The sequence below is a fragment of the Pararge aegeria genome, chromosome 1 (genome assembly GCF_905163445.1).
Source record: "Pararge aegeria chromosome 1, ilParAegt1.1, whole genome shotgun sequence".
Taxonomy (NCBI): Eukaryota; Metazoa; Arthropoda; class Insecta; order Lepidoptera; family Nymphalidae; genus Pararge; species Pararge aegeria.
Genome location: NC_053180.1, coordinates 13,995,664 through 14,014,075, shown reverse-complemented (window position 1 = coordinate 14,014,075; position 18,412 = coordinate 13,995,664). Strand labels below are relative to the sequence as shown.

General features: G+C 34.0%; 1 protein-coding gene across 1 annotated transcript; it reads left to right on the top strand.

Annotated features, from left to right (window-relative positions):
• The first annotated feature begins 5,141 nt into the window (after positions 1–5,141).
• LOC120625163 (glycine-rich cell wall structural protein 1.8-like) lies at positions 5,142–17,821 on the top strand. Its single transcript, XM_039892138.1, has 2 exons — positions 5,142–5,179; positions 16,789–17,821. The coding sequence occupies exons 1-2, from the start codon at positions 5,168–5,170 to the stop codon at positions 17,791–17,793; spliced, it is 1,017 nt and encodes a 338-aa protein (XP_039748072.1). The 5' UTR covers positions 5,142–5,167; the 3' UTR covers positions 17,794–17,821.
• Positions 17,822–18,412: the final 591 nt, after the last annotated feature.

Genomic DNA, 18,412 nt, shown 5'->3' with positions numbered 1-18,412 from the left:
GTGAAGTCCACCAATCCGCACTGGGCCAGCGTGGTGGAATAGGGCCTAAACCCCTTCTCATTGTGAGAGGAGACCCGTGCTAAAAAAGTTAAAGGTACTGGGCTAGCTGGGATTCGAACTTGGCCCACCGAAAGTCGAGCTCTTACCCACTGGGCTATCACCGCTTCGCTAATATTATTAAACGTGATAAGATAATATACATAAATAAATAAATAAATAATAATAAATATACTTAGACAATACACACATCGCCACCTAGCCCCAAAGTAAGCGTAGCTTGTGTTATGGGTACTAAGATGACTGATGAATATTTTTAGGAATTATATATAAATAAATACTTAGAAAATACATATAAACACCCGACACTGAAAAACACTTATGCTCATCACGCAAACATTTTCCAGTTGTGGGAATCGAACCCACGGCCTTGGACTCAGAAAGCAGGGTCGCTGCCCACTGCGCCAGTCGGCCGTCTACATAATATACTCAATACATAAATAAATATTTATATATGCATATAAATATGATATAAATACATACATTATTTGGACACATTTAGCAGTTTTAGGAAACGTTTATGAAAATTTGGCTGCTTCCCCGATATTGTTAGAATGATTGCGGACTTAGCAATAGGAGCCTACTGATTAAGGTTTCAGCATATCTTCATATGGGACCGAGTGTAATTCCCGGTATGAAGTAACTAATTATTTTCGGAATTAGGTAACTTTTAAGCAATTGAATATCACTTGCTTAAACGGTGGAAGAAAACATCATAACCATGCCTAAAATCATCGGCCGTCGGGGTGAAAAAGGGCCTAGTCCCTTCTCATTCTGAAGCGAGACTCGTGCTTTATAGTTGGTCAGTAAAGGATTGCGGACGGTAAATCAGCAGTAAAAAAGTAAGATGACGTCAGCAGATATCGAATTTTCTAAGATAGCCACATACTTTGTTCCGAAAATACAGCTCGCTTAAAATACGGTTGACTACCTTCCTGGTGCAGCCGTAATCACTGTTTTAGCGGGAGATTTCGGGTTCGAGCCCCGGTAGTACAAATTTGGGAATTTTCTCTGGTTTTGGCTGGCTACTTACCACTTTACCGACAAAGATAATGCAGGAAAACTGTTTATCATCGTACCAGAACGTTTACCAACGCTTAGCGTTCTGGTACGATGATGTGCGGCAACCCATCAGGGGTACCTATGGGTTTGATATAACTGCACTACCCCCTGGTATCCGCTAACAGGTTAATAGCACATTACAATCTCATACTGCATCGTCACATACCAGCAGGTGAGATTGCAGTCACGGGCTAACTTGTAGCGGAGTATAAAAAAAAACAAATCGTCTTGTGTAGCATATCAAATAAGTTAAGCAAGTCAACGTAGTTTGCGCAATTGTCACTACTGTCTCTTACACTACTTCTTACTCCTTAACAATAAGGTTGACAATCCAGACACACTTAGCTCGTTAGCTGTGCGAGTGCCTGGTAAAACGGTACGAACTTGCAGGGAAAGATTACCACTATTTTCAGTCGATTCGTTACGTACGCAGTATGCTCGAAATGCTCCAACATTTCGCGCACTCTCGTTTATAAATAATATGATTGCTCAGCACCAACAAATTGACATATTTAATATAAGTTTAGCTAAGTTCCTAAATTATATTCAGACAAATGAACTAATATTTTTGTAATGTACATCTGTAACTGACTTAGTATACGTTTTGGCTAGCTGTAAGTACCTAAACTAAGGATATTCATAAATAAATAAAAAAATAAAGCTCTGAATGATATTAAATTGTTATTTTCTTTTACTACTACTTTAAATTCGTCTTTACAAGTATAACAGGAAAGTTTGACTCGTGCTTGTTTTGTACGTAGTGTGATATATAATAATGCAGCTTGTTGGTATGGCTTTGCTGGGAGGGTCGTAACAAGTTGCGCGGCGGCTGAAACCTCGTACCAGACCAGTCCAGACCCAAGTATATTCAGAAATCATAAATTCCAAAATTGGCCTCATCAGGATTCGAAGCAGAAACCTTCACATTATAAGTCCATCGCTATGCCAAAGAGATCGTTAAGATTAATATATAATAAGAAAGAGAAAGAGAAATTACAAACGGGTGTGTAGTTTGGATACACATAACCAATAGAAGGAGCCAAAAAGTTAAAAAGTAACCACAAACTGTACCGAAAGGTGTATCAGAACTATAGTATTAACATAGAGTTGATAACACCACATCTAAATTAATAGACACGACATAACAATACCAAAACTCATCATTATGGTGATCCGTAGCCCATTTATGTCCAACTGCTGGGTATAGGCCTTGCTGCTCAAAGAGGAGTAGGAGCTTAGCTTACGTCGTTTTAAGGCGGGTTGGAAGGCTTTAACGAATATATCAAATGTTAGTCCGAGGCAGGAGGATGGTATCTTCCAATTTCTCACTGTTGACTGGAAAACTAATTGACCGAAAAACGCAACATCTACCTACGTCTACAAGGAACACATCCTACCACCCCATGCCACCATGCCGTGCCACCCCGTGCCACCCTGTTCCACCCCGTGACCATCAAGTACCGAGACACAGTAAAGCGGCAGAAATAAGCAGGGCGGTAGTACTTCAATACACGGACAAGCTCCATCAGAAATAGCTCTACTGCTGCTAAGTCTATCTAACCACTTGACTAAAGAGGCAGCAAATATAGAATAAATGTCAAAACTAGATATATCTGGTAGAAGGCTTTGGCCGAGGATCAAACTGACTTTCAATTACAATAACTCAAGATACAACCCATACAACTGTTTCCTGATCAAAGCGTTTGTAATATTGAAAGTCAAAATTAAATTTGGCTTTGTAATGTAATAATTGAATTACTATATTACAAGTTTAGGGACGTTTATAATTCAATGTCGTTTAAAATTTCAAATTAGTTTCTTTAATCATTCTTCTTTAAATGTTTTGTATAGTGAAACTCAAGGTTATGTAATCGCATGGGCATAGATTAACTTTTTTTTCTTTTTTATTGTCAACTGTGTACATTAACCGAGTATTTAAACAATTCGCAAATTTAGTTAATTTGGAATGTCAAACAGTAATTAAAGACTTTATATTATCCAGGAATTTCTTTTAAATTTGATTTTATTTCGTTATTTGGTTAAAATCATTTTATATTAGAACAAACAAAATACCTTAAATTTTATCTTTACAATCACAAATGTCGTTTTACGAGTATTGCCTGTGAGGAACCCTTAAACTAAAGTCATTAAAAATTACACTCAGTAATTCTACTGATATCAAAGTTAATTCCCACATACTCGTATTTCACTAATTTAATAATTTTACCAACAAACACAATATTGTTAACTTTGTTATTGTTAATATTACCAAAACAATTTTGTACAACTTTTAACAATTATTTAAGGGAATACGTTGTTCAGATAACACTGTTCGTGTTCAATAAGGCTTTCATTAAAATTCATGATAGATTCTCGGAGGGTAACGAATACAGACTAAAGCGGCAAACGCTAATAGTGTTTTATTCAAATAATGCGGAATCAAGATAATTTCGAAGGAAACATTATCTGGGCTTGTGTTTTACTGAAGTATTTCTGTCTACACTATTGTTTTAAGACAGTTAGCAGACTACGAAATACATGTAGGTATAGTACTTCGGATGCCTATTAGGGGAAACGAGTTTAATCGCCGCCACACAATTTACAGAATTAAATACGTTTTTAAGTAATATAATTATTACATGCTGAACAAGGAACTCTTGAGCAAATCTGCATGCTTGAGAGTTCTCCATAACGTTCTCAAAGGCGTATGAAGTCACCAATCCGCACTTGGGCAGCCGGACGGACTACGCCCAAAACCAATCTCAATCTGCAAAGAGACAAGGGCTCTCGGTGGCCCGGGTCTGTGGTCAGTGTGGGTTGGTAATAGGTTAATGTTGATGACCATCATTAATATCATAGGTAATTATAGAGTGTATGGGAGCAATGGTAACGTGCTCGACCGTAACAATAGAAAGATCTATTAAGAGCGGGTGATCGTGCTCGGGGACCGAGGTCCGACCATTCATCTTTGGAAGTTGTATATATGGTAGTTTTTGTGAACACTTCTTTAGCGCGATGCAGGACCTTCGTGGCGCCATCTTGTTTGGAAATGTGGAGACAACTATCAGTCGTAGTATTTACAAAGCAACTTAGAAATCATCATGTGTAAAAAGCAAACAATTGCCTCAAAAAATGTAATCATGATTGCAGTCGCCTTGTGATCTACAGCGATCTTAATGATAAGATAATTACAATTAGTCGCTATGTGTGAGAAACACAATGACAGATATAAATAATGGGCAACATTATAGTAGATTCTTTAAGTCACAGCTTCCTGAGTAGGTTGTTAAAAACACTATTTAATCGAATTTAAGAATTCATTTGGTATATTTCTTATTTACTTATTAATGCATAAAATTCAGCTCTGTATTCATTACCCCTTACATACCTACTACACACATTATATATACAATTTGTCGTAACGCTGTAAGGTCGCATTCCTTCTTTAGGAGGGATTCTCTTGTAGGGGGAGGCGTTTTTAGAGCATAGACCCACCATGCTTCTCTATTGTGGGTTGGTGGGTTTTAACAACTATTAGCACAAGTTAATGATGTAACTGGGACCAAGGCTAAACGCGCTCTCCGAGGCACGGAGGTTGACACCGCAAATTTCTAGCTCCGGGTTGGTACTGACAAACCAAGTAGAAAAAAACAACACCCAATAATTTTTGGCCTGACCCTGGATACGAAACGGGAGCTCGTGTTTTCTAGTTAAACCTGCTAACCGCAAGATCAACGAGGCCACAAGCAGTGAAGTAATCTTAAATACAATTCAAAATTAAACTACTTAATAAACACAATTTGAAATTAATAATAAAAATAAAATACAATCGTCCACACATAATGTAACTACTTATCAGTATGAGTTTAATTGATAGTAGAGGAAATAAAACAAAAATGCGTTGCAACCACCCAATACGTTCTGCGAGCCTTTCCCGCGAGTATAGCCGACAATCACTTCCGTTCTCTATAAAAAGTTAGAGCATCTATCTTAGGCTATCATTCCATTTGACATCACTGGGGAACAAACCCGCACTAAGCAAATCGACATGAAGATTTTTGTAAGTGTTTTTTTTTAATTAACTCGATGCGTGATTGTGTGTGTGCAAGTAAAACAAAAATAATTGGACGAAAGTAAAAGTAGTGTTTTGAAAAAATATAAAAGGAAGTCAGAGTTATTATGCTGAGTGCTCGAATGTTTTAAAAGTTAATAGTAATTTCTTAACTTCGTAGACATTCTAAGTTTAAAAAAAATTACCTGACGTTAAATTACGGGCCATTTTTTTTTATTCGAACTCTAGTGTTCCAAAGCAGTTTCGAAAAACTTTTATTTTTAAATTTTAAGTGCACCTAATATTTTAAGTTCATTTTAAATTTGACAAAGTTTCTTATGAGGCCCACTACTCTCCACTTTTTATATAATAAAAACAAGAAAATCAGTGTCGGCAGTAAAATCGGTAAATATACATAAAATAACTCGCGTATTGATTAACAACATGTTGAAGATTTGGCTCCCAGGTACAAAGGTTGCGGGGGAGACCTAAAAGCATCCTGAAGTTCTTTTAGAGCGGTAGTGATACGCATATACAAATATGACTTTCTTTCACTAATAAAGAAGTACGTAATGTTTTTTTTTTACTCATAACAAAAGAGATGAACCTTGATGCCGGAAATAAAGATATATATCATCTTTGACGTAATGCTTGATAAAAACAAAAAAGAGTTAGTAGCAAGTGTCATTGTGTTGGCTCGGAACTCTACTTATTTTTAAAAGTTTGTAATCTCAATTACCTGGCAAGTTTACGCGTCCATATTTATCTTATTGCATTATATCATGTTTTAACACTGATTAAAAATCACCACTTGGTGAAATTAAAATTAGGTCAGACAGCGTCTTGTAACCAATAAGCATAAACTTAAATAAAAAAAAAGCTGCGTAACAAAATATCTAAAAGACATACAAAACTTTAATATTTTTAGTCATTAACAATATTTTTTTTAGTTCACTATTAAAACAATTAATAAAAATGTAAAAGTATCAGTATACATACGAAAAAAAATTCTAAGTAAATCACTTATACTCATAAAAGAAGAAGCAATTAGAATTTGAAATATATATATACAAAAAAATAAAATGTATCTCTTTTTAGCAAGAAAAAAGATAACTAATTGGTTGCGCTCAAAATTTGAACATTTTAATTATTTTTGGCACTGTAATTATTGTTTATCATATGTATGTGAATATATAAAACACTTATTAGTTTGCAATTGTGTTGATAGTTCCTCGAAACTGTGGTAATTGATTTGGATTGAGTTTGAAACCGCATAACAACTTGTAACTTACGTAATAAGCGTGTAAAATTATGGTAAATATGAATTACGAACGGAAGTAAGGTCAGAAAAATAATGTACTTAATTTATGCATAATTTTATATTTATTTTAAAGATGCGCCCTGAGTGCTTTGCCGCGGTCCGCTTATCAGCCTATGTTGATCAGCCAAAATAGAATGCTAGTATAAATATACCTATATATTTCGATTGTCCCACACGATGTCTAACTGGTCAGTCCTTTATTATACCCGGCATATTTATCAATTATTAATTTAATTCATAATCGTTCCGAAACAACGCAAATGCTAATTTTCTTTTTGCCTAAAATCGCAGAAACAATGTGTTTGCAAAAATGGGCTAGAGCTGACGTGACATTTGAGATAATGATTGATCAAAATCTGTTCAATAATTTAGCGATAGTTCTACTATCGCTAAATTATAGCTATATGAATTATAAGAAAATATTAACGACTTTTTCATTACCTATAATCAAAAAAGATACATTCATATGTTCCGTTGCTATCGTTACTCAAGTGAAATATATTAAACAAGCTTTATTAAGCTTGTTTTTCCTTTAAGCTGATTTGTGGTCGTAGGTTGGTTATGTTCGCATTCAGAAAACCTAACTTATGTGCACGAGAGTATTTGAAGTTTTGAGTCTCCATTAAATTACTAAATGCTGTAAATTTTGTAAAGCAACAACGTGCGGCAACCTCGACAACCATATCAAAGGCAACAAAATATTTTGCTATGTATAAAGCACCGTCATAATAATGTCTTGACAAAGAAGAGAATTACATTATGAATTTAATAGTTTAAGATACAAGGTATATAGGAATAGTATTTGATCAAAATCTCATTTACGCGCTATAGACTAAAAAGCTATACGACCTATCAGAAAAGTATAAGTGATAACTATCATCTACTCACACTTACTACTGATATTTGTGTCGTATCGTAATCAAAATGTAAGTCATTGATTTGTAGATTCAAAGTTGATATAATCCGCGGGATAGTGTTTTAGCAGCTTTTATGCTAGTCCTGTTCCTTAATAACATTTATTATGAACAACACGTAATTATCATTATGGCGATGAAAAACGACTTAGTTATCGAGATGTAAACTTTATCCATAACCACATATCGTAGAAGGTTTCTCCATTTACTTTCTTTCAACGGTGATCATGCTAAAGTATAAGTACTATGGATTTATTCAAGGGCTTAAAATACGAAACTTGAGATAGCAAAATCAACTAGAAAGCGGACTTGGATTACGGCGATATCCTTATTTATATTATAAATGCTAGTGTTTTTGCGTGTTTATTTGTCTTCAACGTTCTTACTAAGAAACCAATCAACGTGATTTTTGGCAGGGGATTTCTAAAAAAAACCGTAATAAACGCGAACGAACGACGCTGGCCACTACTAGTTAATCATAATTTGTTTCCTCAAAAAATACTTAAAAGTTTTTAAACTGCTTCATTTTAATCATTTGTTAGGTTGGTACCTTTGGCTTTGTCGATGTTTGATATAATATGGGGGTTATACCTCCAAGGGTAATATCGCTTTACAATAGAAACTTGTATGTTTACAGTTCATGCTACCTAAATCGACCTTTTGATTGAAACCGTTCTTAGAATTCGGACTTCATTTGTACTGTTCGTTTGACCACTAACTCGGGTCTCGAATAAAATAGAATACTTGTTTTAATTTTTTTTTTTATACACGTGGTTTTTTCGTCTCCCCCTCGTCATAATCATATCAATCCTTTACCGACCGACTACAGGGCACGGGTTTTCCCCCACAATGAGAATGGATTAAGGCCTGATTTACCACGCTGGCCCAGTGCGTATAGGTGGACTCCACACGCCTTTGAGAATACTCTCAGGAATGCAGGTTTCCTCACATTATCTTCCTTTACCGTTGAAGTGGCATTGCTTAAAAATCGCACATAACTAAAAAAAGAAGTGCGTGCTGGGATTCGAGCTCGGCCCCCCGAAGGTGAAAAAGAAGTGCTATCAACTAGGATAATACCGCTTTATTTTTGTCTAAATATGCAATAGGTATTTACATCCCGGATCTTTTACCTCGGTCTCGGGTATTAATAATGTGTGAAGGGTGGTTCCTATTTAAGTCCCTTGAGTTATGGTATAATTGTTTTTATTTTTGCATATTTTTGGGAAACCATACGTCACATTTAGTGGTTTTATTTTTTTATTAAGTGAAAGAAAGAAAAATTTATTTTCTACGTTGCTTGTTAAAACTGGTTAAAACTTCTTTAAGAAAGCTTATATAATTTTATTTACCAAGACGAAATTTAGAAGAAATCTTAAAAATAACAAGCATCCTATTTGGTTTAAAACGAGCAATTGTGAAAAGAAGCTTGAAATAAAATCATTAAAATATATTGTACATCCAATTTTGTTCTCAAGCAGTTATACATTATTATGGGTGATATACTCTCTTGTCGTTTTTCATTTTCTCGTGCAAATGTTTGCCTTCTCGATTTCAAGTTATGATCCCGTCATATATATATTATCTTAAAGCAGTACTTTGGTTTCCTTTACGATATGCTAAATACCTATCTTATTTTTATGTAAGCTAAGTCAATCTTTGTCGTAAGTTTTTGAATATTTAAAACGTAGATTATAATTGCAGTAGGTATAGTAGAGTATTTTCAATATAAACTTATCTAATTTCACTCGGTTATTACTTATATCTATTACATCCTGTAATCTTACAGTATTATGTACGTGAACGCATCATAAAAAACTAGACTATGCGTGATTAAAATTATGAGAAAGCACATAGCTTAGTTCGATTCGAGTTCGAGTTTGAAGTTCGAAAGCTCGAAAGAATATCTCATTGACGGTATGTTTCCAAAACCTTGCCTTTATAGATACTATGCGATGTTATAGATTTTAAAACAAAACTAGTTTCACAGAATATTAAATAGATCCAACGTAACTTTGGTTCAGATAATATTACAAATTCAATCATTAACCGGACCTTCGGGGAAATATTTCTAAATCTATGTATATTTGTAAGATATTACAAATCTTATTAATTCTGCGAATCATTGAATTACTATTTGATTTTAATGAAAGTTTACTTTTACCCTTGCCTTGATCAATGGTTGACTCGGATATTAAAAATTCTGTGACTCTTTTTTTCCTGTGCTCAAGGTACTTTTATTTCGTCTCCAGAATACAAGCTATCTGATATCTCCATTCAAAACTTCGCCAAGATCGGTTTGGGTAGTGAACAACGATTTTATTTTTATAGATTCTAAAAACGGCTTTCCGGGATAAAAGTGTACTATATGCAAGTCTTGCGTCACACATATGTAAAAAGTTTCATTAAAATCAGTCGAATATTATTGAAAACAAATAATCAAACAGACATACTTTCGCATATATAATATAAGTATTTGTTTACATAATTTGCGTAGGACGATAGCTTGGATCAAAGTTTATTTCCGTTGAGGATTGGTCAATATCCCAGAAGGCTTTCCTCAATAGAGATAGCGGCTTTTTGCAAATCTATTTTCAATCTAACTGTCGAAGTTCCATGTGAAGATGAATGTTTTGAGCATTGATGTATTCTTACTAAGTAGACATGTTATACTACTTGTATAGGATGTCACACCATTGTAAACAGACCTATTGTTTTCGGTTTCCCATGAAAATTGTTTATATTTGTATTGAAATTGTATTACATTAATTGTAGTGTACAGTACGATCCAAGCACAGATAATTTATAAAGGCTAATGTTTAGTAAGATATCGTACTGGAACGTTGTGTGTGATTTGTTGATATGTCTTAAGACGTCTTATGGCTTTAGAGTCGGACTATATATGCTATTTCTTTTCTTCGAACAATACGGCTAGTGATATTTATTATTATGTTCGTAAATGCAGTACATTTGGGGTACTTATTTTAGTAAAAATTAACAGTACAAATGCTTTCAAACATTTTAAAATACCGGTTTACGAAGCCTCCAATACAAAACTTTGAAAAAAATGCATTTTTATAGGCTGTGTGTTTATTTGCGGCCGGAACCTAACCTTTCGGTTCAATCTAACGATTGAAAAATCGAAATTGATAAAATGTTGACCTCAAACGCTATCTCTGTTGTCGAGTTATATCATTCGCGCATAGACTATAAACCCAGTCCTACTGCGTTAACAACGAAAGTGAGTCTAGGCATTTAGAGAGTCTGTAGTGCTACAGTCACGATCGGAAGACATAACTGCAATTTGAAATGGAATTTGTTTTGCCACGTTTTCTTATAAGAAAACGATTATCTTTTTTATAATGTAACATAACATTGATAGCTTAACTGCCTTGGGCTGCCTCCGTCTTCCGTAGACTTCCGTCATTCTGCCTTCTTAAAATTAGGCGGTATAGATTCTGTGTTAGTTCTTGTCTTCCTTTCTTTTCTATAGTTAAAAATTTACAAATGCACTGAGGTATTTGCACCCTATCCTGAATTAACCTTTTCCACAGCACGTCAAGTCTAAAACCACTCATATTTTGGTGTATAAATCAGTGTTAATACAAAATAGTGAGCGGGAAATTCGAAGTCGATTGAACGATTACTATTGCTCAGTTAGAAACTCAGCCATGTGAAAATCGACTCAGGTTCCAATTTATTCGCATTTCAAAAGGGTGTATAAGGATGGGATACCAATATTTATCGACAAATCATTTTTGAATATTTACATAATAATTTGAATACATTTCTTTACTAAAGGTGTGTATTTTTTATGTAACGGCATCTCAATGAATGTATGGATGAATGTAAGAAATAGAGCTAACATAGAAGCAATTCGATATCCCAGATTGGTTTCCACGTAGTATTGGAATGCTTTATCGCAGAAGCAGTACGGTTATTGGCGATGAATAGTAAGATCTAACTTTTAAATTTTCCTCTAGGCGGGAACTGAAACCGAAACTTCCCACGTTTCAGCAGCTCATAAATCGTCAATTAAGATTCAGAGATCAAGATTAAGGATAAGTCGAAAATATATTTGCGAAGGTCAAATCATGCTGGTTTAGTTTTACTTGTAGTGAGTTTATAATTTAGATTTCCTGATGAAATTAATAGGTAAAATTTCATTAATATATTGAGATTAACATCTCTTAATTGGAATTAAGATAAATTTTAAATAATAGTAAGGTTAAAAATTAGTTCAAACAACTGCAAGCTTATTTTAGAACTTGTGTACGTTTTAGAAATTTTAAATTATGATATAGTTTATTGTCTACAATATATACAACACTTCAAAAGTGCTATAAAACTTTTGCTTACTCGGGGGTAAAAGTTTCACTAACATAGATTGTTTTATTCCCAACTGATTCCGATAAATCCAGGATGCCTAAACCTTTACTGAACTTCAAATAACTTTTAAAAGGTAAAGAATAAAAATAACAATAGAATTATAATAGTGAATAAATATTTCTATCTGTACCTTCAATTGTTATAAATCTGAGCTCATGTAAAGGAAATTATAACGAAGGGCCCCCATTATAATTAACCTTAATTTTTTTAAATTACATAAATATCCGTTTATATCTCATGTCTTAGTTTAAAAATACGTTGAAAATTTATTTTGTAGCCAGTAGTCTGTTTAACAAGTTCAAATAACCAAGATTGAGCATAGCTACCTAAATAATAAGATTGGTTTAATCCGATTTAAAAGCCTCACGAGCCAAGTAACTTCATCTAGCCATTTTTTTACTATTGCAGTAATGGTTCAGCATGTAGTATGTAGTTATAATAAGGTAGCTATAATAAACCAGACACTCTGATTTTTTTTGTATAAATGTAAAAGTAGGTTAGTAGGGTCGCGAGGTTTTTTTTTGTATTAAGATCACAATCGTTAAATGCACAAAAAGATTTAATTTTAATATTAGCAAAACTTAACGAGTGTTTTTTTCCATTTTATCGACAATATTTATACCATCATAATATTTATACTCCCATGATACAACACTAAAGATTAGGGTTGGGCTGTTTATTAATAGATTTATGTGACATGTACCGACAAAATGTACTAACAGAAAGTTAGTAAATTTTGTTGGTACATGTTACATTTATTTATTAACCGTCTAATTCATAACAAATAGTGAAAGAGAAAGTATGTATCCTAAAAATGTTGTAAAAGATTAGACCACGGTCAAATCATATTCAAATTAATGAGGCTTTCTAAAATGTTTTTTTCGTTTTATAGTAAAAGTGAATCTAGATAATTTTAGTTCACTACCATGGAGGTTCTTAATTTCTATGTAGCTAAATATCGTGTCTAGGTTTTTGTTTACTTTGTCGCACATCAACTAATTGATTACGGATGGCCGACTTCATGCGTAAGATGCTGAATGAATCGATCGAATCGTAGTTCTTCACAGCGAAGAAATATATTATTCTTGACTATATTTCTGTACGTTATTTTTATGAGTTAAAAAATAATATCTACCTACCTACTGGGTATTTAGTTTGTTCTACTTCTACTTATTTTACCGATATTTCCTTCAAGTGGAGGTAAAAACAATTTAATAAAAATATAAAAAATAATTTATGACGAACTTGATAATTCCTACAATGCGTCGATAATTGCAAGAAAAAAATGCAAATTGCAACGTTGCATACTGAAACCGAACTCTTAGTAGACTTTTAAACGTACGATAAAAACGTTAAATGGGTGCCACTGACTTAAACTTGATCTCGGAATAATGTATGAGACTCATTACCCATACTTAGTATCTATTTGTAGACATCACGGCTAGAGACTGTTTAAATTTGTACCTCTATTAATGGTTTAGATAGAAACAGGTTTATGCTGTAGAAAGGCCCGCAAAAGGGACGTTCACTTCGAATCTATATTACCTATGTTATGTAAGTCATGTTATAGTTTTTGTGTTTCACTTTCGAATGCGAATATTTGAGAAATAATGATAGACGTAAGTAATGCGGTCTATTTCAATTTCCTTATAATAACTCTACGTATAAAAAAAACAATGTAGCTTTCCGCGTCAGTCTGTTTATCCGCGGACCTCTTGAACAACTTTATTTTGATGCATTTTTCACCAGCGTTTAGATATTTTTTTCTGTTGATTTATATATAAAACAAAGCCTATTTTAAACAGAAGCTAGTTTATTGTAAGCAGAAAATAGAGTATTTATTGTAATGCAACCAACGAAAATAAAAAATAAAAAATTTACATGGCACTAAAATTCTCTTTTTTTCTAATTTATACCCGTGCGAGTCGCTAGTATTATGTATATAGATATGCACTGTCTTTGCAAATAAACTAATTTATTTTAAATTCGTCTTTGATTTGAAAATAACATATCTTTTATGAAGGTCATAGGAATCTGTCTCATGTTCGCTCAGGCTTACTAAAGTATAATCTAAAGAAATTTTGACAGGATCTTTACAGGCAGGTAGAAGACTGCAGGCATTATTCTTAACTTCTTTAAAGATATTGCTGTAAACGGGAATAAATACATTGAGGTCATTCAAAATCGTGGTAAATCATATATATATGACCTAGTGTAAGGATAAATTAAGGCTTTTTTCACTGTAAGTTACCTGTATTTTATCTCAAAACAATATTTTTCATACACATGGAGCAGTAGAGATATTTCCTTGTTTATTTTTTAAATAGCCCAAACTAAAATCATCCCTAACATACAATTTTATGTAAGTTAACAAAATCAAAGAGTTTCTAAAGCATCCGTTTGAAGTTCAATATTGAAAAGATTTTATAAAAAGTGCTTAAATTATGTAACGTCTTCCGTTATACATAGTTTAATAAATTGAAACGAAATGTCCCTGTTACGTTACATTATGTAAGACGTGATAGCATTGTTATTCTGTTGGATAAGTTCAATGGCATAATGCGGGCGGTGAAGCGTGAGTGATCTGTACCCATTCTTGTTTAGAGTTATTTCGTGAAATTGCAGAAAGCTTCCGTTTTGTATTTATTTATTGTTACACGTCATTTATTGTTTTTGTATAGCTAAGTTGTAGTCAAAAGATGTAGAAATGGATAATTTAAGAAAACTCCACTACATTAAATTAACTCTTAATAACTTCAGCATTTCAGACTTATATGTTTTAAAATTCTTCCTTACTCACAATATCCGTTTTCCTTTTTTCCTGTTCCACTCTTTTCCACCTCAGTATTCGCTCTATCTTCTTGAAAAGCTTTATTTTTGAATGCAAGAAAAGACCAATTAAGTCTAAAAATGCAATCTATTTTTCTTTTTTTAATTAAGATTCCCCTTATTTAAGAATATTTATTGTTATGCATAAATAGTTGTAGAGTTTCGATCCTCCAACCATTGACGGTTATTAAAGCTAACGTTATTCGTTCGCTAACGTTATAATGTAAATCTTTATAGTAAGAGCATTTCGAGATCTTACAATAGCAAAGCAATCATCGGCAATAAATCATAATTACTCACTGATTATGATTCAATAAATCCTGATCACTTTAAGGCGTAAATCTAGTCCCTCCTACTTGATATAGAACAGTGTCCTTCCGAAGTCATGATGTAATAAAGGCTTCCTTTTTCTCTGCAAAACGAGTAATGAGACATTTGGGTTTTAAGTTATTTTGGAACCGTTTGTTATAGTTACATTTCAACGTTTATTACAAACAAGAAGGTCTCTAAAAGCTAGTAATTATCTTAAAGTCCTTACTTAAATGGGCGGTTTTTTGCTATACAAAAATATATTATTTCATGATGTAGATAATAAATAGCTTGCATATGAAGGACTTCCACATAGTCTAGGTAAGATAAAATCTTAATTTAAAGTAAAAGTGTAATTCTATCTAAATCATAAATTTAAACTTCAGGATTTTAAACAAATTAAAGAGCTTTGCTTTTACGGACAAAATGAATAGTGAGTTCAATCAGAGGTTGATGAATGAGTCTCTGTTTTATTATTTATACCAATTGAGAAAATTTAAATTTGCGGAAAACTGTCGAAGTTTTATTGGTTTTGATAGGGACTTACTTACTTTACAATTCTAAACGAACAATTCAAAAGTAAAATCAGCCCTCTTAAACAACAGATAACTTTTCCTTTAAGGCTAACAAAAATATACCACTTCATAATTCATACGAACTGATTTAAAACACTCATGACAACCTGTGTAAGGCAAATAGAGTCCTTAAAAGTTTTTGAAAGTCCTCCAGTTTCATACTTTAACAGCAAAAAATATTTTGCTTGGAATTTAAACGCGCTACGCTTTCAAAACTAAATTTACCGCGAGTTGAGTATAAGTTGTGTGTATGTTATGTTCGATGTAATAAATAAGGCTTTCTCAAAACCCAATTGAGTATTCATTTTATTACCCTAAGTATTCTTCTTTGAATTATAGAATCAATTAAAACAAAGTAAAAATCTTTTACCTTTTAATCATTTTAATATTGCAGAGCATAGAGACGACTGCGAATAATTATATGACTGCTAGGGATTGATTTACACTTTCCAAAAACTTTTCAAAACTTATTCCTTATTTATTTAAGCAGAGATCCTACTTTCTGAGTATACAGCTGTGGGTTGGATTCCCGCAACTGGAAAATGTATGTGTGATGAACGTGAATGTTTTTTGGTGTCTGGGTGTTTATCTGTATTTTTTAAGTATTTATGTATATTATTCATAAAAATATTCATCAGTCATCTTAGTACCCACAACACAAGATATGCTTACTTTGGGGCTAGATGGTCATGTGTGTATTGTCGTATTATGTTATTTAATCCGAAAATTAGACTTTTGGAGAAGTTCCAATAAAAAAAATTTTAAGATACATAAAAAGAAAGATCTTATCTCCATCGTTATAGTTTTTCATACTTATGTTAGCGAGGGAAGTATTATTTGAGTAGGTAAGGTTCGTAATATTCTGTAATTTAGTCCGTCTGTAATGCCTTTGCAAATTCATCGGTTGGGATGCAACATTTATTTTGTACCTTTCCGCTTAAATTTGAGATTCATGTGATGACAGACCGGTACGCTTGGTCAGCGGTGCGTTCAATAATTGGCAATTAAGAAAATTTAACGAGAGTGTGTCAGCGTTTTCAGCGCCAACACTATTCTTTCCAACTACGCTTTACGATAAATGCTTCAAATTTATTATTTTTAAATCTTTATTTTACACGAAATTCTTATTAATTCGTATTGGTTTTACTCTTTATACAGAGTATATGTTTTATAGCACTTAAAAAAATCCAGCAACGGTGTCCATATCTCTAACAAGCACGTTGTCGCAATACGAAAAAAGTTTAATTTCGGAATGCATTTTATCATTATTTTTGTTTGTTACAGGTTTGTTTGTTAGCGTTGGCAGTTGCCACGTGCAAGGCCGGATTTGAAGGTGGGTATGATCAGTCAGGGGGCAATAGCATAGGAGACAATGGAGGTGGCTATCAATTCTCCAGTGGCGGAGATGGAGGCGGTGGCCATGGAGGCGGTGGCCATGGAGGCGGCGGCCACGACTTTGGAGGCGAGCAACTTCAGGAATATTCTGGAGGCCAGGGTGGACATTACGGTGGACAGGATGACTTCTCTGGCAACCAAGGTCACGGCCAAGACTTCGGTGGCGGTCATGGAAACGAGCAGACTGTTGCTCTTATTCAAAATCAAGATTTCGGACACGGGCAGCAGAACTTTGATTTCGGCGGTGGTCACGGTGGTGGTCATGGTGGTGGCCAAAATTTCGGTGGCGACTCTTACCTTCAAGCAGCGCATGATTTTGGACAAAACTATGAAGGTGGTGACGGCGGTCACGGTAACCAGGGAGACGTGAGTGGCCCAGAAGTTAACCACGAACAGTTTAACGGACAAGGTTTTGGAGGCCAAGGTGGATATGGAGGCCACGGTGACCAGGGTCACGGCCAACAGGGTTTCATCCTTCACGATGGAGGCAACGAATTCGGTGACCAGCACAACTTTGGACACGCTCAAGCTTTTCCTGTAGGCGAACATGTTGATGAAGAACACCCCGTCGAAGTACCTTTATACAAACATGTGACTTATCCAATCCACAAGCCTATCCACGTTAGTGTACCCAAGCCTATTCTTGTTGGTATTCCTCAGCCTTATCCAGTCAAGGTGCCTGTCCACAAGCCTGTAGCTGTGCCTGTTGAAACTGAAATCAGTATTCCCATTGAAAAGGTTGTCCCATACCCCGTTGTCAAACATGTCCCTTATCCAGTGGAGAAACATATCCCAATCAGGATTGAGAAGACCATCCATGTTCATGTACCTCAACCTTATCCCGTCAAAATCCCAGTGTACAAAACCATCCATCATAAGGGTCACCACCATTAAAAGTATTCCTGTGCCTGAAGTGTGTATGTGTGTGTGTTCCGTGCCTTGTAAATATTGTTGATTAATTTTAAGTCATTTTCAACGGTCTTCATGTTGTAGTTGATTTATTTATTGTTTAGATTGTTGATGTTTGTGTTTAAGTATGTTTCGAATATACGATGTTACCTGTTGTAAAAACCCTATTTTATTACTACCTTAAATATCTCTATTGCGAGCATGATAAGAGGTATTTTTAAAATACCTATACTTGAAAATAAATGGATGAAAGAAAATGGATTAATGAGTGACAGTATTATTAACTAGACGTAAAAAGTAATTATCCGAAAGTTCAGAGGTGTAGGTGTAATTGATTGTTATCTCACAAACACGAGGTTCAAATGAGATTAGCTTTAGGGACTGCGAATTGAGTATAAATCTTCATGATCCTTAGGGGCGTTCAGTGTTTATTGCTTAGATACATTAATTAATAATACTTGGCCTTTTTTTCTTTTGCTTTTCTTAAATGATTAATAAAACTTAAAAAAAGGGTTAAAAAGATGTAGATAACTGTCTCAATTAGTGTATTAAATAGAACTATGCTAATATTACCAAGAAAAAGAGCATGACCCATTGGATATTT